Source organism: Eleutherodactylus coqui, chromosome 9 (genome assembly GCF_035609145.1).
Source record: "Eleutherodactylus coqui strain aEleCoq1 chromosome 9, aEleCoq1.hap1, whole genome shotgun sequence".
Classification (NCBI taxonomy): domain Eukaryota; kingdom Metazoa; phylum Chordata; class Amphibia; order Anura; family Eleutherodactylidae; genus Eleutherodactylus; species Eleutherodactylus coqui.
Genome location: NC_089845.1, coordinates 166,714,571 through 166,739,448, shown reverse-complemented (window position 1 = coordinate 166,739,448; position 24,878 = coordinate 166,714,571). Strand labels below are relative to the sequence as shown.

Below are 24,878 nucleotides of genomic sequence, written 5' to 3'. Positions count from 1 at the left end.
GGACGGCATATACATGGCAGTCAGTGTGCCAAATCCCCAGCGGAAGTGACAACAACCCGAAGCATCTACCACTCCAGTCTGATTCACGGATGCCAGCTGCCCGGTCAAGTCAACGAGGACGCTGAAATAAAACCGTTCTCGCAGCACAGCTCCGTGCGTCAGAGACGAGAATATGAAAAGGCAAACAAAAAATATTAACATGTTGTCCATCCAGAAAGACGTGAAGGACAGATGATACACGGAAAACATACATGGACACAACACGGAATACCACACGGATACAGCCGATTTTTTGAGGACGCAACACGGAGGAGTCTTTAAACAGTTGTGGGAATTCGACCAAAGCTGAAGGATATTGTAGATATATTCTCAGACGTCACCTATCATCTACTCCTCCACAGCTGCGCTCCGAATTCTGCTGGTCCCATCAGAATAAATCTCCACACTGGACTCTATAGAATCAGCATAAGTTGGGCTCTGCTGCAGTGCATTGTGGGAGAGGTACAGCAGCAGCCATACAGTAACCCGATCTAGGAAGGATAAAACCCTCAGTTCTCACAAAGCAGTATAATAGAAGGTTCTTTAGATGACTCTGACAGCCAGCCGATGTTGAGTGCAGCTCTGGATGTGACTGAAGCACGTGGCGTTATGTAACCCACCGATTCACTTACCTTGAGTGACATCTTCATCGTCGTTTAGCACAATGATGCAAATGTGCTTCTTCAGCTGTCTGATGTTGGAGAAAGTACGGCTGCATTTTCGGCATTCCAAACTATCCGGCACGGGCTCCGGGGACAGGCGGCCCTCCTCTGTGTCCTCTTTAGGAAGGTTTCCATTGCTCTCTGCCGGCTCCTCCTCTGCAATGGATTTCTTTGTGGAGCCTTTAGGTCGGCCTCGTTTTCTTTTCACAACGCACAATTCTACAAGAAAGAAAATGGAGAAAAATGAATCCCTCTAATATTACCAAATCTATCTATAGCGTGGACAACACCAAAACACATCCCCATCACAGCTCCCACTACTAAAATACTGCCCCCTACGTACAAGAATATAACTACTATAATACTGCCCCCTATGTACAAGAATATAACTACTATAATACTGCCCCCTATGTACAGGAATATAACTACTATAATACTGCCCCCTATGTACAGGAATATAACTACTATAATACTGCCTCCTATGTACAAGAATATAACTACTATAATACTGCCCCCTATGTACAAGAATATAACTACTATAATACTGCCCCCTATGTACAAGAATATAACTACTATTATACTACCCCCTATGTACAAGAATATAACTACTATAATACTGCCCCCTATGTACAGGAATATAACTACTATAATACCGCCTCCTATGTACAAGAATATAACTACTATAATACCGCCCCCTATGTACAAGAATATAACTACTATAATACTGCTCCTATGTACAAGAATATAACTACTATAGTACTGCCCCCTATGTACAAGAATATAACTACTATAATACTGCCCCCTATGTACAAGAATATAACTACTATAATACTGCTCCTATGTACAAGAATATAACTACTATAATACTGCCTCCTATGTACAAGCATATAACTACTATAATACTGCCCCCTATGTACAAGAATATAACTACTATAATACTGCCCCCTATGTACAAGAATATAACTACTATAATACTGCCCCCTATGTACAAGAATATAACTACTATTATACTACCCCCTATGTACAAGAATATAACTACTATAATACTGCCCCCTATGTACAAGAATATAACTACTATAATACTGCTCCTATGTACAAGAATATAACTACTATAATACTGCCTCCTATGTACAAGCATATAACTACTATAATACTGCCCCCTATGTACAAGAATATAACTACTATAATACTGCCCCCTATGTACAAGAATATAACTACTATAATACTGCCGTCTATGTACAAGAATATACCTACTATAATACTGCCGTCTATGTACAAGAATATACCTACTATAATACTGCCCCTATGTACAAAAATATAACTACTATAATACTGCCCCCTATGTACAAGAATATAACTACTATAATACTGCCTTCTATGTACAAGAATATACCTACTATAATACTGCCCCCTATGTACAAAAATATAACTACTATAATACTGCCCCCTATGTACAAGAATATAACTACTATAATACTGCCTCCTATGTACAAGAATATAACTACTATAATACTGCCCCCTATGTACAAGAATATAACTACTATAATACTGCCTCCTATGTACAAGAATATAACTACTATAATACTGTCCCCTATGTACAAGAATATAACTACTATAATACTGCCCCCTATGTACAAGAATATAACTACTATAATACTGCCTCCTATGTACAAGAATATAACTACTATAATACTGCCCCCTATGTACAAGAATATAACTACTATAATACTGCTCCTATATACAAGAATATAACTACTGTAATACTGCCCCTATGTACAAGAATAGAACTACTGTAATACTGCTCCCTATGTACAAGAATATAACTACTATAATACTGCCCCCTATGTACAAGAATATAACTACTATAATACTGCCCCCTATGTACAAGAATATAACTACTATAATACTGCCCCCTATGTACAAGAATATAACTACTATAATACTGCCCCCTATGTACAAGAATATAACTACTATAATACTGCCCCCTACGTACAAGAATATAACTACTATAATACTGCCCCCTATGTACAAGAATATAACTACTATAATACTGCCCCTATATACAAGAATATAACTACTATAATACTGCTCCTATATACAAGAATATAACTACTGTAATATTGTCCCCTATGTACAAGAATATAACTACTATAATACTGCCCCCTATGTACAAGGATATAACTACTATAATACTGCTCCTATATACAAGAATATAACTACTATAATTCTGTTCCTATATACAAGAATAGAACTACTGTAATACTGCTCCTATGTACAAGAATATAACTACTATAATACTGCCCCCTATGTACAAGAATATAACTACTATAATACTGCTCCTATGTACAAGAATATAACTACTATAATACTGCCCCCTGTGTACAAGAATATAACTACTATAATACTGCTCCTATGTACAAGAATATACCTACTATAATACTGCCCCCCATGTACAAAAATATAACTACTATAATACTGCCTTCTATGTACAAGAATATACCTACTATAATACTGCCCCTATGTACAAAAATATAACTACTATAATACTGCCCCCTATGTACAAGAATATAACTACTATAATACTGCCTCCTATGTACAAGAATATAACTACTATAATACTGCCCCCTATGTACAAGAATATAACTACTATAATACTGCCTCCTATGTACAAGAATATAACTACTATAATACTGTCCCCTATGTACAAGAATATAACTACTATAATACTGCCCCCTATGTACAAGAATATAACTACTATAATACTGCCTCCTATGTACAAGAATATAACTACTATAATACTGTCCCCTATGTACAAGAATATAACTACTATAATACTGTCCCCTATGTACAAGAATATAACTACTATAATACTGCCCCCTATGTACAAGAATATAACTACTATAATACTGCCTCCTATGTACAAGAATATAACTACTATAATACTGCCTCCTATGTACAAGAATATAACTACTATAATACTGCCCCCTATGTACAAGAATATAACTACTATAATACTGCCCCCTATGTACAAGAATATAACTACTATAATACTGCTCCTATATACAAGAATATAACTACTATAATACTGCCCCCTATGTACAAGAATATAACTACTATAATACTGCTCCTATATACAAGAATATAACTACTGTAATACTGCCCCTATGTACAAGAATAGAACTACTGTAATACTGCTCCCTATGTACAAGAATATAACTACTATAATACTGCCCCCTATGTACAAGAATATAACTACTATAATACTGCCCCCTATGTACAAGAATATAACAACTATAATACTGCCCCCTACGTACAAGAATATAACTACTATAATACTGCCCCCTACGTACAAGAATATAACTACTATAATACTGCTCCTATATACAAGAATATAACTACTATAATACTGCCCCCTATGTACAAGAATATAACTACTATAATACTGCCCCTATATACAAGAATATAACTACTATAATACTGCCCCCTATGTACAATATAACTACTATAATACTGCTGCTATATACAAGAATATAACTACTGTAATATTGTCCCCTATGTACAAGGATATAACTACTATAATACTGCTCCTATATACAAGAATATAACTACTATAATTCTGCTCCTATATACAAGAATATAACTACTGTAATACTGCCCCCTATGTACAAGAATATAACTACTATAATACTGCCCCCTATGTACAAGAATATAACTACTATAATACTGCTCCTATGTACAAGAATATAACTACTATAATACTGCCCCCTATGTACAAGAATATAACTACTATAATACTGCTCCTATGTACAAGAATATAACTACTATAATACTGCCCCCTGTGTACAAGAATATAACTACTATAATACTGCTCCTATGTACAAGAATATAACTACTATAATACTGCCCCGTGTACAAGAATATAACTACTATAATACTGTCCCCTATGTACAAGAATATAACTACTATAATAATGTCCCCTATGTACAAGAATATAACTACTATAATACTGCTACCTATGTACAAGAATATAACTACTATAATACTGTCCCCTATGTACAAGAATATAACTACTATAATACTGCCCCCTACGTACAAGAATATAACTACTATAATACTGCCCCCTATGTACAAGAATATAACTACTATAATACTGCCTCCTATGTACAAGAATATAACTACTATAATACTGCCCCCTATGTACAAGAATATAACTACTATAATACTGCCCCCTATGTACAAGTATATAACTACTATAATACTGCCCCCTATGTACAAGTATATAACTACTATAATACTGCCCCCTATGTACAAGAATATAACTACTATAATACTGCCCCCTATGTACAAGAGTATAACTACTATAATACTGCTCTCTATGTACAAGAATATAACTACTATAATACTGCTCTCTATGTACAAGAATATAACTACTATAATACTGCCACCTATGTACAAGAATATAACTACTATAATACTGCCCCGTGTACAAGAATATAACTACTATAATACTGCTCCTATGTACAAGAATATAACTACTATAATACTGCCCCCTACGTACAAGAATATAACTACTATAATACTGCTCCTATATACAAGAATATAACTACTGTAATATTGTCCCCTATGTACAAGAATATAACTACTATAATACTGCCCCCTATGTACAAGGATATAACTACTATAATACTGCTCCTATATACAAGAATATAACTACTATAATTCTGCTCCTATATACAAGAATATAACTACTGTAATACTGCCCCCTATGTACAAGAATATAACTACTATAATACTGCCCCCTATGTACAAGAATATAACAACTATAATACTGCTCCTATGTACAAGAATATAACTACTATAATACTGCCCCCTATGTACAAGAATATAACTACTATAATACTGCTCCTATGTACAAGAATATAACTACTATAATACTGCCCCCTGTGTACAAGAATATAACTATTATAATACTGCTCCTATGTACAAGAATATAACTACTATAATACTGCCCCCTGTGTACAAGAATATAACTACTATAATACTGCCGTCTATGTACAAGAATATAACTACTATAATACTGCCCCCTATGTACAAGAATATAACTACTATAATACTGCCGTCTATGTACAAGAATATACCTACTATAATACTGCCCCCTATGTACAAAAATATAACTACTATAATACTGCCCCCTATGTACAAGAATATAACTACTATAATACTGCCTTCTATGTACAAGAAAATACCTACTATAATACTGCCCCTATGTACAAAAATATAACTACTATAATACTGCCCCCTATGTACAAGAATATAACTACTATAATACTGCCTCCTATGTACAAGAATATAACTACTATAATACTGCCTCCTATGTACAAGAATATAACTACTATAATACTGCCCCCTATGTACAAGAATATAACTACTATAATACTGCCTCCTATGTACAAGAATATAACTACTATAATACTGTCCCCTATGTACAAGAATATAACTACTATAATACTGCCCCCTATGTACAAGAATATAACTACTATAATACTGCCTCCTATGTACAAGAATATAACTACTATAATACTGTCCCCTATGTACAAGAATATAACTACTATAATACTGCCCCCTATGTACAAGAATATAACTACTATAATACTGCCTCCTATGTACAAGAATATAACTACTATAATACTGCCTCCTATGTACAAGAATATAACTACTATAATACTGCCCCCTATGTACAAGAATATAACTACTATAATACTGCCCCCTATGTACAAGAATATAACTACTATAATACTGCTCCTATATACAAGAATATAACTACTATAATACTGCCCCCTATGTACAAGAATATAACTACTATAATACTGCTCCTATATACAAGAATATAACTACTGTAATACTGCCCCTATGTACAAGAATAGAACTACTGTAATACTGCTCCCTATGTACAAGAATATAACTACTATAATACTGCCCCCTATGTACAAGAATATAACTACTATAATACTGCCCCCTATGTACAAGAATATAACTACTATAATACTGCCCCCTACGTACAAGAATATAACTACTATAATACTGCCCCCTACGTACAAGAATATAACTACTATAATACTGCTCCTATATACAAGAATATAACTACTATAATACTGCCCCCTATGTACAAGAATATAACTACTATAATACTGCCCCTATATACAAGAATATAACTACTATAATACTGCCCCCTATGTACAATATAACTACTATAATACTGCTCCTATATACAAGAATATAACTACTGTAATATTGTCCCCTATGTACAAGGATATAACTACTATAATACTGCTCCTATATACAAGAATATAACTACTATAATTCTGCTCCTATATACAAGAATATAACTACTGTAATACTGCCCCCTATGTACAAGAATATAACTACTATAATACTGCCCCCTATGTACAAGAATATAACTACTATAATACTGCTCCTATGTACAAGAATATAACTACTATAATACTGCCCCCTATGTACAAGAATATAACTACTATAATACTGCTCCTATGTACAAGAATATAACTACTATAATACTGCCCCCTGTGTACAAGAATATAACTACTATAATACTGCTCCTATGTACAAGAATATAACTACTATAATACTGCCCCGTGTACAAGAATATAACTACTATAATACTGTCCCCTATGTACAAGAATATAACTACTATAATAATGTCCCCTATGTACAAGAATATAACTACTATAATACTGCCCCCTATGTACAATATAACTACTGTAATACTGCTCCTATATACAAGAATATAACTACTGTAATATTGTCCCCTATGTACAAGGATATAACTACTATAATACTGCTCCTATATACAAGAATATAACTACTATAATTCTGCTCCTATATACAAGAATATAACTACTATAATACTGCCCCCTATGTACAAGAATATAACTACTATAATACTGCCCCCTATGTACAAGAATATAACTACTATAATACTGCTCCTATGTACAAGAATATAACTACTATAATACTCCCCCCTATGTACAAGAATATAACTACTATAATACTGCTCCTATGTACAAGAATATAACTACTATAATACTGCTCCTATGTACAAGAATATAACTACTATAATACTGCCCCTATGTACAAGAATATAACTACTATAATACTGCCCCCTATGTACAAGAATATAACTACTATAATACTGCTCCTATGTACAAGAATATAACTACTATAATACTGCTACCTATGTACAAGAATATAACTACTATAATACTGTCCCCTATGTACAAGAATATAACTACTATAATACTGCCCCCTACGTACAAGAATATAACTACTATAATACTGCCCCCTACGTACAAGAATATAACTACTATAATACTGCCCCCTATGTACAAGAATATAACTACTATAATACTGCCTCCTATGTACAAGAATATAACTACTATAATACTGCCCCCTATGTACAAGAATATAACTACTATAATACTGCCCCCTATGTACAAGAATATAACTACTATAATACTGCCCCCTATGTACAAGTATATAACTACTATAATACTGCCCCCTATGTACAAGTATATAACTACTATAATACTGCCCCCTATGTACAAGAATATAACTACTATAATACTGCCCCCTATGTACAAGAGTATAACTACTATAATACTGCTCTCTATGTACAAGAATATAACTACTATAATACTGCTCTCTATGTACAAGAATATAACTACTATAATACTGCCACCTATGTACAAGAATATAACTACTATAATACTGCCCCGTGTACAAGAATATAACTACTATAATACTGCTCCTATGTACAAGAATATAACTACTATAATACTGCCCCCTACGTACAAGAATATAACTACTATAATACTGCCCCCTGTGTACAAGAATATAACTACTATAATACTGCCTCTATGTACAAGAATATAACTACTGTAATACTGCCCCCTATGTACAAGAATATAACTACTATAATACTGCCCCCTATGTACAAGAATATAACTACTATAATACTGCCCCCTATGTACAAGAATATAACTACTATAATACTGCCCCCTATGTACAAGAATATAACTACTATAATACTGCTCCTATGCACAATATAACTACTATAATACTGCCCCCTATGTACAAGAATATAACTACTATAATACTGCTCCTATGTACAAGAATATAACTACTGTAATACTGCCCCCTATGTACAAGAATATAACTACTATAATACTGCCCCCTATGTACAAGAATATAACTACTATAATACTGCCCCCTATGTACAAGAATATAACTACTATAATACTGCCCCCTATGTACAAGAATATAACTACTATAATACTGCTCCTATGCACAATATAACTACTATAATACTGCCCCCTATGTACAAGAATATAACTACTATAATACTGCCCCCTATGTACAAGAATATAACTACTATAATACTGCTCCTATGCACAATATAACTACTATAATACTGCCCCCTATGTACAAGAATATAACTACTATAATACTGCCCCCTATGTACAAGAATATAACTACTATAATACTGCCTCCTATGTACAAGAATATAACTACTATAATACTGTCCCCTATGTACAAGAATATAACTACTATAATACTGCCCCTATGTACAAGAATATAACTACTATAATACTGCCCCCTATGTACAAGAATATAACTACTATAATACTGCCCCCTATGTACAAGAATATAACTACTATAATACTGCTCCTATGTACAAGAATATAACTACTATAATACTGCTCCTATGTACAAGAATATAACTACTCTAATACTGCCCCCTGTGGACATATAATTGATGATTAATATCAGAGGCAGTATATAGTAATTATTCATCAGCGTTGCCCGGCTGCACTGGGCATCACGTGGCACCTAGAATAAGGCTACAATGTGATGGCATCTTATTACCGTTTATGATGATCCTGCAGCTAAATGACCCAGGATGGCGGCACTGCACACATTATGGCGTGAGGACGGAGGGTTTCAGGAAGATGTAATAACCACAATAGTGTAATGGCTATTGTGGTTATTACATCAAACACACTTCTGCTGCTGCAGAACCTCTTCAGAGATAATTTGAAGCTTTATTGATTGACATAATGCTTTCTCTTTCCATCTTCAAGACGTTCTGGAGGCAGCAGGGTGTACATTGTACAGTCCTAGGGGAACAGCAGCTTGCCGAGGGTGTATATGATGTGAGCATTAATCATGAGGTTCTGCAGCAGGTGAGGGTGGATTATACTTTACGTTGTTCCTATCAAGTAGCTATCCTGAACTCATCAGCCCATTAGTAACTGACTGCATGTATTTCAAGAACAGCTGGCTGCATACAATGCTATCAGCGCTGCCCGCGGAGAACACAGACAGCCGGAGAACACAGACAGCCGGAGAACACAGACAGCCGGAGAACACAGACAGCCGGAGAACACAGACTGCGGGCCTTTTATCAGGGATGAGGCTTTTATGCTGGATGGATGCAGAGCGCACGGTAAGTGAATGACGGGCGCACATTTACACGCAACGGCTGACGCACAAAAGCCGTCATTTGGACGAATTTTGAGCGATAATCGTTGCGTGTAAATCAGCCTGAAGTCTAAGCAGCCTCAGACACTACACGACGCTCTGACCCGCCAGTGTCGCTCAGGTGGGCAGCACTGGCCAATCAAAGCAGCATGTAATGTCTTATGGTGCCTTCAGACAGGCGGGCGAGTCTCCCATCACAGAGCACGGATGCGCCATCGCCGTCCGTGTAAACACACCCACTGACAATAATGGGTTCTATTCTCATGGCAGTTTGATGTGTCTCACAACACACTAAACCCGTGTGATTGTATGGCCTGTGTGCATGCACCTTAGACTAACGACGCGTGCTCATGGACGGGGTGCATCCGGTAGTCACAGACGCGCCGTCGCCATCTGTGCCCGTCCGGAACCGGTTGCACTGGAATAGGTAACGGAGAGTATCCGGTACGTGCGGACCACCTGGCCCCACCGATGGTAGTTAGGTGCTGCCAGGGTCAGAGGCAGCCCTGCCGGTGGAAGGGGAATATTCAGACCAAGGGTTACCATTGGATTGCCCCTTTAAATGGAGCCGTGTGCCCGTCGGATGCTGCCCCATTATCTATATACACTAAGGCGCTGTAGAGCTTCCTACATTATCTGTTATCACATTAGATCTTGTCCCACGGCTTTCAGTGCGGTCATCTATAACATGACCCCCGGCAGCGAGATCCACTAGAGGAGCCACATCTGCTGTCGGGGTCAATGCTTTACAATTAATCCGTGACCCGCCGACCCCTCCGCACCGCCAACATCCATCGGTTATTAAAGACCGTGTCGTCCGCAGCGCTCACCTGAGCCAAGAGATGGATGCGCTCCCTGCCGGCTCCATCTACATCATTTGTACCTGTCAGCGGCTCTGCGGCACCCGGCAGGAGGATATACCCGCAGCAGTCCTATGCAAAGTGATATCACGCCAGTCAGCGCAGCAACACAACACTCGAAAATGGGGAACATTTCCTCAAAATCAAAAACCTTCAGTAATTACACGCTGTAAAACACATGCCGCCCCTAGAAGTGGTGGATTTGCTGCAGATCCCGGCATGCGGTTCCATCTCGGGCTGATCTGAGAGTTGTGGCGCCGGGTTCACAGAGAAGACCTAAACTTCACTTATAAGTATATTAAAAACATGAGCAGATAAATAATGACACAACGATGGCGGGCACCAAGTAAGGTGGCGGTGTGCCCCCTGAGGGACGCAACGGCCTGGGTCCAAGAGCTCGGAGGCGGCCTTAGGTTCCTGGGGTACCAAACATCAGTGTCAGTGGGCGAAAAAACGGGGATGAGTGGGAGGTGCACCGCCGCTGTCACCCCCTCACCGAATACCCATCAGTCTTCCAAGATAGTAACCCCCACCGCACCCAGCGTTCAAGTCCACAACGGTGAAATTGGTGCAAGCAGAGAGCAGCAGATCCCCCTGGCATCGTTGGCGCGGGGGGAGGGAATCAGCAGATATGTGGAAGGTACACAAGGAAGGCGGTATGTGCCACCTGCCCACCACACGGCATTAGTAGAAAGCTACCTCCTCTTATGCTGTAAAACAGCCACGGTGCCCTGAGGTGACCAAGTGGCATTTTAGTGAAAGGGGGAGTCCAGGCTGGCACCCTCGAGGTAACAGACCTAAAATAAACAGACCTGGTGATCCTGGCGCTCAAAGTTGGCGCTCAAAGTAAGCAGCATTCAGGCTGACCGCGTGTCTGATGGACCTGTATCCGCCTCGTCATCGGAGCCTAAAGAAAGCCACAGCATGCTCGCGAGTATATAGTAAACCAGATGATCGCTGCCGACCCACCCAGACGGTCTGAACGATAATGCCAGTGCTCAGGGCTGCAGTGCGGGTTAAATGCTAGAAGCTCCTCCCCTCATTCCTGGGGGCCCGGCTGCGCCCACCAATCAGGCGCTAGAAACATACCGCATTGCCTCCTGCTGTCACCGGCTGATGACAAATCCCCGTCTGCAGATAGTGAGGGCATTTGTCCAAACCGGACCTCACTTCCTCCCCGTCACGGGAGGTGATCATAGCAGCTTTACCCCCCAGACCATGGCAGTGCCAGGTCCTATTGCAGCATGCGTGTCGAAGTATCCAGCCTTAGCAGGCATGCCCCTTTACCATGGTAACACTAAGGCCACCGAGGCAGTGGCGATCCCCGGACTCCGTACAACCATGTGATCGAGGCAGCGCCAGGTCCTATGGCACGGTATTACACTACTGCCCGGCCATATATCAAACCTCTCACATTGGCAAGTAAGTTATAGACAAAGGCCAACGGGCCACAGCAGTGCTAGCGATCGGAGTACCCACTAAACGATGGGGTACAACACAATTCTAGGTAGCGCTGTTTTATAATACAATAGTCGGTAGATCTCCAGGGAACAGACTAGGGTTTAACCTCGGGGCGATAGAAACGTCACTTTAAAGGGCAGGTTTAAAGAAGCAAACAGGTAAGTATCCCGAGAGAGTATCAGATAAGAATACGCAAGGACCAGCCGCCCCCTCGCCTGTAAACTAAACCACCGGCACCAAGGACTCAAAGAAACGCAAGGAAAGATGGCGACTCAACGAGACCATGAGGGCGACGGCGATATAAAAGGTCCATGCCGCTTCTTTCTGGAGAAACTATACTGAGGTCAGCCCCTCTATCGTCAGGTCCTAATAGCTCCAGTCCCTGGAATGAAACTGCGGAGGGGTCGTTACGATGAAACTCCCGAACAATGGCAATGGGGGTATCAACTCCTCCTTCATGTTGTCCACGTGTTCCAAAATTTGCCTCCGCAGTTCCCTAATGGTCTTAGTAGGTGTAAGTAGCCATACAAAATAACGAAGACGCTACGACTGTTAATAGTCGGGATTTGTGCTGATGTGACCCGTTTTAGCGCTCCTGAATGCCAAACTTCTGTTAATGAATCTGCATGCTTTACACCCCGCACACTTGTAAGTGCCTGGCTATCTAACCGAGTGCGGGGCTACCAGTAGGGAGTAGATGCCTTCCACCAGATGGTCCCGAATGTGGCGTCCTCTCCTGAAGGTGATTTGGAGGTGCAATGTAAGGCGATCACACAGATCTTCGTCAGGTACACCGCCCAGTAACGCTTAACGATGTACCGTATCTCTGAACGATTTTTGATTGAAGGTGCCAATGATACGGATTTTGTCGCCTGAACTATTTTTGTCCCTTTTGACTAAGAGAGTTCCCATGTTTTGGGATCTGGCCTATGACTCAGCCGATGAAATGGCGTGGCTCGGATAGCCCCTCCGCGTAAATCTCCTACTCCATCCTCCCTCTGATAATCCCCGGTTTGAGAACAGTTCCTTCTTATTCATTGCCCCTTGGGAATGCCCCTCTACAGGGTACTGGGTGGAAGCTTGCCCAGTGAGATTATTCGTTGCTGTGGGTTTGCGCAGCAGAGTATTGGAGATTACGCCCTCTTGGTTATTAACGATCCAGGAAGGCGAGAGTCTCTGTTGGAATATCGGAGATGTTCTCATTCTTGGGTGAAGGGATGGAAGGATTCGCTCGTCATCAATATAATCTGATGGATGCATCATTGCCATCTCTGAATACAACTTGCTCCTCCCACCAGCCCAGGTCCACATTAGCATAAGTGGGGCACATGGGCTCTCCATCGCCACACCCTTGAGCTGGTGGAAGAGGCGCCCGTTAAACAGAAATACATTCTGTTCCAGGAGGAACGCCAATAGTTCCAGAATGAGTTCATTATGCAGAGGATACTGAATCCCCCTTTGGTCAGTATCTAACCGCGGTATAGCCCCCTCCATGCGGAGTGGATCTCTAGAGGGCTTCCATGTCCCAGCTAGCAAGAAAAGCATCCCCTGGTATCGCTAAGACATTCAGTTTTCGTATTCCGTCCATTGTGTCCTGTACAAGTGATAAGAGGGTTTCCACAGATGCACATAACCCCTTTATCCAGTTACAGGCCGATTCCCTGGGACGGCCCTTGTGTATAGAACATGGCTAGCTGCAAAGGTTTCCCCTTCCGCTAGGAGATCTTCTAACATACAACATGAATTGGCTGAGCCGCAGCATTAATTGGCCAATTCATAAATCCCGCCTCCACAACACACTGGCTGTTGAATGTTTCTTCGGCCATTGCTCAGCCAATCAATGCAGCGCTGGATGAACCAATCACAGCCATCGCACAAGTTCATTGAGCACCGCAAAGCCAATCAGAGCCACCGCTTTCTGTAGGTGGTATTTATGAATTCCATAACCAGGAAGGTGATCTTCTATGAGCGAACAGGGACCCCAGGATGCCTGGCAGAGCTCTGGAGAGCAGCGGGAGGACCCGGAGCGAGCCTTTAAGGCAAGTAATAAGCTAGGGCTTATTTTCTAACATTAAACTTGCATCACATGAAAACCGTCATTTTGTGCATGGCAAAAAAAACAAAAAACACAACAAGGTTCCACAGGGAAACAGACGGCTAAAAAAAATAAGTTGTGGCAATATAGAGCATGCCGTGATTTTTTTTTCCGTCGAAAGATAGCATCAGAGAAAACAGCGCTCATGTGAAGGAACCCACTAGAAAGCAGGGGCTTCACATACACGAGGCTTTAGGGCAGATTATTGTTGCAAGGCCATTTTACTCAAGTCTCATGAGAAACTGCTTAAAAAAAAAAAAAAAAAAAAAAAAAAATAAAAAAAAAAAAATCGGCCTTGGAAAAGTTCTGCCCCCAAAGTGACGTCACCCCAGTGGGGGCACGTGTAGAGTTAATAACCAATGATAATCAGTTCTAATCCTCACAAGGGAGGCGTGTTCGGGCCTCGTTGCAAATGTCTTTACATAAACTATCTGTGGATTGCCTAATAAATCAGACGACCTCCTATCACAGTGAATGCGGTGTGTGATTTGTAAGCTTCCTCGCGCTCGAGTGTTAACTCTTAACTTGGCCACCTGAAACATACCAACCAGCAAATATTTCACCTCTAAGCCCGTACGGCCCGCGCGCCGCGGCAAAACTGGAGATAAAACAGAGATACATTTTAAAAAACAGACCTGATAAGAACGGGTCAGAAGAGGTGAGAAGCTGATCAACAGAACCCAACTATCCTCTTCTTTTAATTAATCCGTTTAACGGATACAAAGTACCGGATCTGTTCGCTTCAGTTATGCCGCCTTCACTCGTCTGAAAAAAATCACGCGAGATTTGTGCGTTTCGGGACGTACAAATATGAACCCCCATTCTTTTGGACGGGGTCATACACATGAGCGAGGTTTTCCTCCATGGCGATGCGGGAAACAAGTAGCAGCATGTTCTATCACGCTGCAGGCGTTCGCATCACAGCGCCCTTTGTTTTCAATGTGGCCGCCGACGGCAGCATCGCACCACGAGTTTGGCGCAGGAGGAGATGTCAGGTTGCCCACTGAAAACAATCCCTACATCCCCAAAGTGATGCAAGGCTGATTGGACATAAAAACGCTCACATGGGGGATTCACGCCAACACATCGCGCTCGCCCGTGTACAGTTCGCCTTAGGGTGGTCTCACATCTGAATGGATGTTCTGTCACAGAGAAGGCGGAAAATACTGGAAGGAAAAGCGCCCTTTTTCCTCCATCCAATACTGGTCAGCTGGATGGACCCCGTTCTAATCAGGGGCGCTGGTCGGTTCCATCCAGGAAAAGAACCATTCGGCCATTGGGGAGCAAGAAAGGGGAAGCCCAAACAGAGCAGGAAAGCGGGATCCCCAGCGCTGGGGTGAAACCCCCCACAGACCTCCATTGCCCACCTTTTATAAACAGAGATACAAGACTCGTCCTCATCTGTCGCTTTTAGTCCTTTTTAATGGATCCCTTTTTTGTATTGTTAAGGGCTGCTGACCCTTGTGGGAGGTAAGTCCACGTATTCCTACAGAAACATCATTTTTGCTATTGATTGTTACTAAGATTATATTTAATGATTTACATTCTCCGTCGCGATGTGTCCAAAACGTGTGCATGGGGCCTTATTCACATACAAACGACTGACTTTACACCGGGCAACCCGTGATCAACATTGGATCAGTACCCTGCATCTCCATGTCTGCGGCCCCCCCCCCCCCCCCCCCCCCGTGTTACGGCGGCTGCCCCTGGTATAGAATATATAATCACCCTTCTCTCCCGGGCCAGGATGTAACACAAAGCAGAGAATTTCCCGATGCGCTGGATGCCGGTGTTTTATGACAGCGGGAAGGAGATGACAGAGCGCTGAGCGCCGGCGGCTCGTTAGTGGAGACATGTAATAGAAGTGGGACGTGCGTCTTCAGGCTCAGTGGAAGCTCCAGGGACGTGCAGCAGGCTAGAAGCTGATGAGTGTGGCAATGACTGACACCCTGGTTATCTGCTGAGTGGAGCGCAAGTGCAGGTTTATGGCCAAGCCCTGGGCCCCTGCGGCGGCCCACAAGGACGCCCGACGAGCCCTGGGCCCCTGCGGCGGCCCGCGAGGACACCGAACGAGCCCTGGGCCCCTGCGGCGGCCCGCGAGGACACCGAACGAGCCCTGGGCCCCTACGGTGGCCCGCAAGGACACCCGACGAGCCCTCGGCCCCTGCATGTTTGATATAAATTTACACTGCTGCTGCACAGATCCCAGGCAGCAGCAACATAAATTTACTATTTGGGATCACAAATGGATGAAAAGGAGTGTTTATCCTGGGCGAGATGACGGTATTGTTCCGTAAATTTAATTTACTGAGCACAGATTCAGTTGTGCAATGGGCTGGATTTTATTGGGGTGATGGGTAGGTTGGTGGTGGACCCATCACTCCCTCTCCCTATCCGGTACAGGACTACTTCTTGGTCCCCAGTTAGCTCAGCCGTCCCACTGAGCTCATTAATGGGACATAAAAGACAGCAATTCCAAGCAGTCGGTGTCAGATCCATGGAGTGAACACAAGTCCACTGTGAACTTTGATAGTTTGCTGACAAATACCGCATGTTATTGTGTAAAGCACGGTCTAGTTAGTGCCCAGCCGGGCAGGTGTAGTATTTCTGTCTGTTTCTCCACTGATCATCTGTTGCTGGAATATAAAGCTGGGTGGTCTTTATCTGGACTGTGTGAGCGACCCCACACCCCAACGCAGATAATGCTACTATATAACCACTTGTAGCCCACCCAGAATCATCAGAGATCAGGCCGCTCCACATAGAACTCTACAGACATTTCTGAATATCTCTGCATTTGCACGAAGATTGTAGTGGAGAGGAGCGGTTGTCAGAGCCGTACGGACTCTCCGGAGACATGCAGGGATTTTATATGACAGTCTCTGCCTTCTGCACTGTTGGCCACACGGTGCTGTATGAGCTACGTCTACAGGTCAGCAAGGCTCCTTACTGCCCCAGTCATGTGACCGCCGGAAGCCGCAGCAACTATTGCTTAGGTATACTTCCATCCATAGGTACCACAGGACCCAGAGTGCACCAAGAAAACCTTCCCCATACGATTACTCTTTTGTGTGTACATTCATCCACGGTAGTAAAAAAGTCCCAATTGATACCAGGAGACAGCGGGGAAAAAATGACAACATGCGTAAAAACCCACCGTGAATACGCATGCAACTGCGTGGAGGCTGTGTCTTTACTCAACCCCATAGACTTTAATAGGTGATTTCCGCCCGTAATACGGACCAATATAGGACATGCTGCATTTTTTTTTTTTTTTTTTTTTTGAATGGGCATAAAAAAAGCCAGTTTGAATATACTAATGCAGATCAGTAGTGCTGCGAGCGGTCCGGATTACCTCTGCAAAGAAATACGGGCGTAATACGGATAGGAAATACACCCAGATGTAGGGGGCTTTTTTCTCTGAACTTGACAGAAGGCAGCAGAATAGGGATCAGCGGCTTACTCAGTGATGCAGTGTTCCCTACACAAGTGTGACTTGGAAGTAACTGCTAGTCACGGCTAGGACCGCCCCCTGGCCTCCCAAGAAGAAGTAACTGCTAGTGACAGCTAGAACCGCCCCCTGGACTCCCAAGAAGAAGTAACTGCTAGTCACAGCTAGGACTGCCCCCTAGACTCCCAAGAAGAAGTAACTGCTAGTGACAGCTAGGACCGCCCCCTGGACTCCCAAGAAGACGTAACTGCTAGTCACAGCTAGGACTGCCCCCTGGACTCCCAAGACGACGTAACTGCTAGTCACAGCTAGGACTGCCCCCTGGACTCCCAAGAAGACGTAACTGCTAGTCACAGCTAGGACCGCCCCCTGGACTCCCAAGACGACGTAACTGCTAGTCACAGCTAGGACTGCCCCCTGGACTCCCAAGTAGTAACTGCTAGTCACAGCTAGGACCGCCCCCTGGACTCCCAAGGAGCAGGAATTCAGATTCATAAGTGACAAGTTCTACTGAATCTTCTCCCATTAAACTACTGTGTTTTTCGCTCGATAAGACGCACCTCAGTTTTAGAGGAGGAAAATGGGAAAAACATTTTGAACTCCCCCGGGGACTTTAGGGGGCAGTGCCAGGATAGTACCGGGCGACGAAGGGTCACTATAGCTCCTTTCCTTTCTCTTCCCCAGTTCCCGCCAGCGATCACCACCAATCAGCTGTCCGTATGTGCAGTAGTACAGAGACCGAGAACTGCTCGCCTCCACTACTATGGAGCGCACCCGGCCGGCCGTGCGATCCTGCAACAGTGCCGGACAGCTTGAATTTCGACATGTTCACTTTAAAAAACGCACCGACTCTCCCGCCCCCTCCCCTTTGTGTGTGTGTGGGGGAGGGGACTGCATCTTACAGAGCGGAAAATACAGTATATATCTGTCTGCTCTACAACATGTTCCCCACAGATAGCAGCATTTACAATGTGACCACTTCCCTTTAAGTTATTCCAAAAACCTTCAGGATTATTTACAGTAACCCTAAAAAGGTGTTTTATTTTTTTTTTATTCGTTTATTCTGCATTTCCCCTACCCCAGTGCGTGTGTATACGAGGGATAGTGGGACTTTGGTTAGTTACTACTTTTGGTCTGAAAATCCAAAGGTCAGATGGTCATGTGATCTCTGGTCTGACCAGCTCAGATCTGCTTGGGGTTGTGTGTTCAGTTTCTAGTCAGTTTCTGTGATGCCGTTATATTAATCCTATCACAGAAACTGCCTAGAGGCGAACATAGACACTCCTGTCACATTCCTGACGAACTCGAAGCTCCTGTATATACCGTATTTTCCGGCGTATAAGACGACTTTTGAACCCAGGAAAATCTTCTCCCAAGTCGGGGGTCGTCTTAGACGCCGGGAATACGCTGTAGGAAAAAAATAAAATCAATCCTCACCTGCCGCGGTGCTGCTGCAGGCTGTCGCTCCCTCCTCCACGCCAACAGACGGGCTGTGATTGGTTAACACAGTGCCACGCTGAGTTAGCCAATCAGAGCATTAGCTTTCTGGAGGCAGGGCATTCAAGCCCAGCCTCCAGAAAACAATGCTCAGTCGGCGTGGAGGAGGGAGCGACAGCCTGCAGCAGCACTGCAGGAGGAGAGTATTGAATTTTTTTTTTCTACAGCATCGACAGTGTGGGAGTCGTCTTATACGCGGGAAAATACGGTAGCTAATGATAATAAAACTACCCCCAGTAGGCAGAAATGGTGCAGCCTCTAGCTAATGTATCATAGGATTGATGTGAAACTGAAAGTAAAAAAGCTCAGCCTCAAGATGGTGGCTGATAAGCATCAGACAGGGGCTGCACTGCAATACCCAGAGGAGACCTCCAGATGTGACAGGTAATCAGGTGAAGGGGGGGCAGGGAAAGAAAAAGGGTGTTTTTGGAGTGGCCCTTAGAATTTATGTACATTGGGGTTTAAACCCCTTCTAAATGACAATCTATTCTCCGAGATCCTCGATAGACATATATTCTGAACGAGCGGGCGATCAGCGGACTCCAGTATATCCAGATAGTGACTGGTGCTCTCTAAGACAAGCCCTATAAACAACTAGAGGACACGTCTCCATCTCGTTATTAAGACTTGCAAATACATGGGCCCGGCTGACGGCAGCGGCGCCCCCGATGGCCGAATTACAACAGGAAGCAGAAGACGTTTCCAGCTTTTAAAATGCTGTAATTTTAACAGATTCTTCCCAGACCTGGAAATAGCGGCTGATTATTAAACATGGCGGCCGCGGATCTACATAACATCGCCATAATGACATCTTATATAAGACGACGCCGACTGGATGAGAGCAAGAGCCGAGACCTCGCACCCCGCCGGGAGCGCCAAAACATCCCCGTCACTCACTGTGCTTCACATCATTATGTAACTGTGTAAATAAGAGGGGTGCGGACGCTTTTGGCCCGAAGGACGTGACGAGTTTTGGGGGATTTTCATCTCCACTTTTGAAATGCCATAATTTCTATGTCTCCGACAGCACGGCCGTGCGAGGCTTGGTTTTTGCGTGGCGAGCTGTAGTTTTTATTAGTACCACTTTTGGGTACATATGACGCATTGCATAACATTAATATTTGTATTGGAGGGTAGGGAGAAAAACATCAGTTTTGCCTTTGTTTCTTTCCCTTATTTCTGCATTAACCACACAGCATTTGATTGGCCTACCCTTAGGACATGCCATCAATAGTAGATTGGTGATAGTCCAGCACCAGGAATCCCCGCCAATCAGCTGTAAGCTAGTCCTTTGTGTTTGTGCAGTGAGCCGACTTCTGCAGGAAGCACACAGCTCTGTTCCCACCGCAGTGGCCAGGCTTGGTATTACAGGCACTGAAGTGAATGCAAACTTGACCTGCAATATCAAGTCTGGCCACTGCAGTGAGAACAGAGCTGTCTACTTCCTGCAGAAATCAGCTCAGTGTATGAGTACAATGGCCCAGCTTACAGCTGATCGATAGGGATCCCTGGTGCTAACCCGTCGCCAATCTACTACTGACGCTTATAACTGGACAATGCATTAAATGATACTCATAAACAAGTAACTTACCGATAGCATTTTTTTGAGTGCAGCCTTTGACCCCCCCAAACTCACCCCAGCCCCCCTTTGGTTGTACCTTAGGGTTACGTGACCCGAACACTTTTACATCCAGTGATGTCCATCTGTGACCATTTGAATTGCTCACCGCACCCCTTAGACGGTGCCGGTCAGCCGACTGCTCTATTCTACACCTGAGCTGTGTGGTGGCGCATTGCTGTAAGGAGAAGGCAGACTGCGGGTCCCGGCTGTCTCACTCCGGAATGTTCTTTGCTGGATATGTTGAAGCTTTACTTTTTGTTTCAATATTAAGGTATATATATAATTTTATTCCATCCCACCCTTTGAAGGCGAATGCTGAAGAACCCGCAGCTTGGACATTTTTTTTCCTCGTTTGCTTTTTTTGACAATTAATCTAATAGGCAGATGCCTATGGCAGACCTGAGGGGGTCTTCGTTAGGACCGCGTCTGCCATAGTAAAGCATCGGCCCCCCTGGGAATGCATTGCAGATACTGGTGGGCTGACAGAGGGAGCCCCCGCTAGCCATCAAACTCCTTAGTTGCTGTAGACGCTATGACTCCAGCATCTAAGGGGTTATACGATCGGAGGACCAACGTTCAGTGATCTCCAATCAGCTTGTGATGCCCAGGACGGTTACAACAGCCTGGTGTGGGGAGTGCCGAGCCGCCGTCCTCGGAAGCAGCACAGCTGAAATCAAACTACTGTAGGCTATAGAAACCTGTGTGCAAGAAAAATCTGCATACACATCTTCCCAAGTCTCTGCAGGAAAACTTTATGCACTCATCTGTTTCTTGCGTTGAGCCCCCGTCTGGAGCACAAGAGGTCCCAGGTTCGAGTCCCGACACAAGAGAGCTGAACAGAAGGGTATGAAGCCGGCATCAAGAGCAGAGGAGCTGCAGGAGATCTACAATATGCCCTCCAGCAGCTACTGACTAAACCGTCATACAGACTCCATGAGGGTGGCCCCCAGGGCCGAAGCCCTATAGTTGGGCCTGCGCCAACAACCAGGCACCGGGCGGCTGGATTGGCATTTGCAGAGAACAGAATTGGCAGGTCCGCCACTGGCGCCCCGTTCTCCTCACAGATGAGAGCAGGTTCACCCTGAACACATGGCAGTCATTCATCGAGACCCCATGTGTGATCTACAGGTTCCCTTATTATCATAACATCTATAACCAACGTACTCCACTGATCTATCCCCCCTCCCATCTCCCATCTACAGGATGAGGCAGCACACCTTTTAACTGGTGTAACCATAAGAAAATGGACTTCCAATGTGTGAAAGTATTAATTGGGAGGCCAGTAATCTACAGTAAGAATACCCTGTTGGTTGTCTTCCGACATCGGAGCTGTACAGCCTTCAATCAGAATGTCTTCAGACGTCAGACAGTGGATTGAAAGGGTTAAAGGGTTGTCCGGCCATAAACAATTAGGTCTCATTACTTCTGTTTGCCCATTTCCATGCACTTTGTAATTACATTGTGCATGAAAAAATGAAGCAAATAGAAGTTTTGGACTTACCTGAAGGGATGCCCCCCCCCCCTGTGTTGCTCCTCCGTCGTCCCTGGTTACCACAAGAATCTTCTCTTCTTGTCGGGCCGCAGCAGCTCTTGTCGGCGCGGGAACGAGCCCCTTCTCATCCGCGCATGCGCAGTTCTTCTCTCTGCAGCCGGGACCTATATACGAGCTTCTTGTGTGCAGGGGGGGGGGGGGGGGGGGGGGGGGGGGATGGAAGAGCCTCAGAGCAGGAACTGAGCTCCCGCCCCCTCTCTGCCTCCTTTCCGCCCCTCTGCACTATTTTCAATGAGGAGAGGCGGGACGGGGGCGGGGCTAAGGTCCGAGAGCTCAGTTCCTGCTCTGAGGCTCTTCCATCCTTCCCCCCTTCCTGCACACAAGAAGCTCGTATATCGGTCCCGGCTGCAGAGAGAAGAACTGCGCATGCGCGGATGAGAAGGGGCTCGTTCCCGCGCCGACAAGAGCTGGCCCGACAAGAAGAGAGATTCTTGTGGTAACCAGGGACGACGAGGAGCAACACAGGGGGGGGGCATCCCTTCAGGTAAGTCCAAAACTTCTGTTTGCTTCATTTTCCATGTACAATGTATATTACAAAGTGCATGGAAATGGGCAAACAGAAGTAATGAGACCTAATGTTTATGGCCGGACAACCCCTTTAAGGCAGAGCTTCCCAGAGCGCTCTACATGGCAGGTTCGATGTGTCCGCCATCCTTCCGCATGCACAGGGTTAGAGGTTAGTCCAGTCTTGATGGATTAAAATGGTCCCAGAGATAAAAGTCCGAAGCTGTTAAGTCCGATGACCTTGGCGGCCATTCTACCGGACCGCTACGCCCAATCTAGTGCCCAGGAAATTGCACATCCAGCCATCTGCGTACAGCCACAGCAAAGTGCGGAGGTGCGCCATCCTGTGGAGAGTATTGTGGGAACTCACTGCTGTCACTGACCACAGATGGGAGGGCGGTGTCCTCTAACATCCGGAGGGGCTTATCCCCGCTAAGTGAACCCGCAATGACAAGAGGCCCTGGATGGCCAACTGTGACCTCGTCATCTTCCTAAACAATTAGGGACAGAGGATTTATGAGCCAAGACGGACACATCACAGCCTCTTCCTGAATTCAATAGGCGGAGTTAAAATGGCTGCCAAAGACATCTCCTCCAGGACAAAAAATGCAGCCGCTCACTAAATACAAAACTTTCACACATTGGAAGTCATATTGTCATTAATGCACCAGTTAAAGGGGGTGTGTCCAGACTTTTGCCTCACCATATATATTTTGAAAAAAGAGAAAGTAGAGGAAACTTGAAAACGGATTCTGCAAACAATGAAAACAATGAAGCGCTGAGGCAGTCAGGTCCGTCCTGCCGCCCGCTGATGCGGCGGCTGCGGTTCACACTGCGCTGCCGGACAAGAGAATCCCTCATCCATTATTCCCTATGATAACGCTCCAGACTTGTTAGTCGCAGGGAGGGGGGGGGGCAGAAGCCATGAAGACAGACCTGCATCTCACTTCTGCGCTGCCGGCCGGACGGCACAGCCACGGGCGGAGCGGGATGATGATGTGCTCGGGGCTCAGGCCTTCTTTGGTGGGTTCTCGGTCACATGTAGCAGCAGCTCCGGGCGAGCGGGAGAGAGAGGTTACACAGCTTACACATGTAGATGGCGCTGGAGCCTAAGGGGGATACAAGGGGTAAGCGGTTACACAGGACCCCTCCGGGCACGCCGGCACATGTAGAAGGCACTGGAGCCTAAGGGGGGATACAAGGGGTAAGCGGTTACACAGGACCCCTCCGGGCACGCCGGCACATGTAGATGGCACTGGAGCCTAAGGGGGGATACAAGGGGTAAGCGGTTACACGGGACCCCTCAGGGCACGCCGGCACATGTAGATGGCACTGGAGCCTAAGGGGGGGATACAAGGGGTAAGCGGTTACACGGGACCCCTCAGGGCATGCTGGCACATGTAGCAGCAGCACCGGGAAGGAAGAGGTTACACAGCTTACACATGTAGATGGCGCTAGAGCCTAAGGGGGGGGGGATACAAGGGGTAAGCGGTTACACAGGACCCGGAACATGTAGATGGCAATGGAGCCTAAGAGGGGGGATACAAGGGGTAAGCGGTTACACAGGACCCCTCCGGA

At 44.2% G+C, this 24,878-nt stretch overlaps 1 protein-coding gene across 1 annotated transcript in view; it reads right to left on the bottom strand.

Moving 5' to 3' along the window:
• The window catches only part of ZFAT (zinc finger and AT-hook domain containing), a 144,360-nt gene that overhangs the window by 114,691 nt on the left and 4,791 nt on the right, over window positions 1-24,878 (bottom strand). The window contains exons 2-3 of the mRNA XM_066578916.1: window positions 23,671-23,791; window positions 672-920 (exon numbers count right to left, since the gene is read on the bottom strand). Of these exons, the coding sequence (XP_066435013.1) occupies window positions 672-920; window positions 23,671-23,791 (370 nt within the window). The remainder of the gene's footprint in view (window positions 1-671; window positions 921-23,670; window positions 23,792-24,878) is intronic.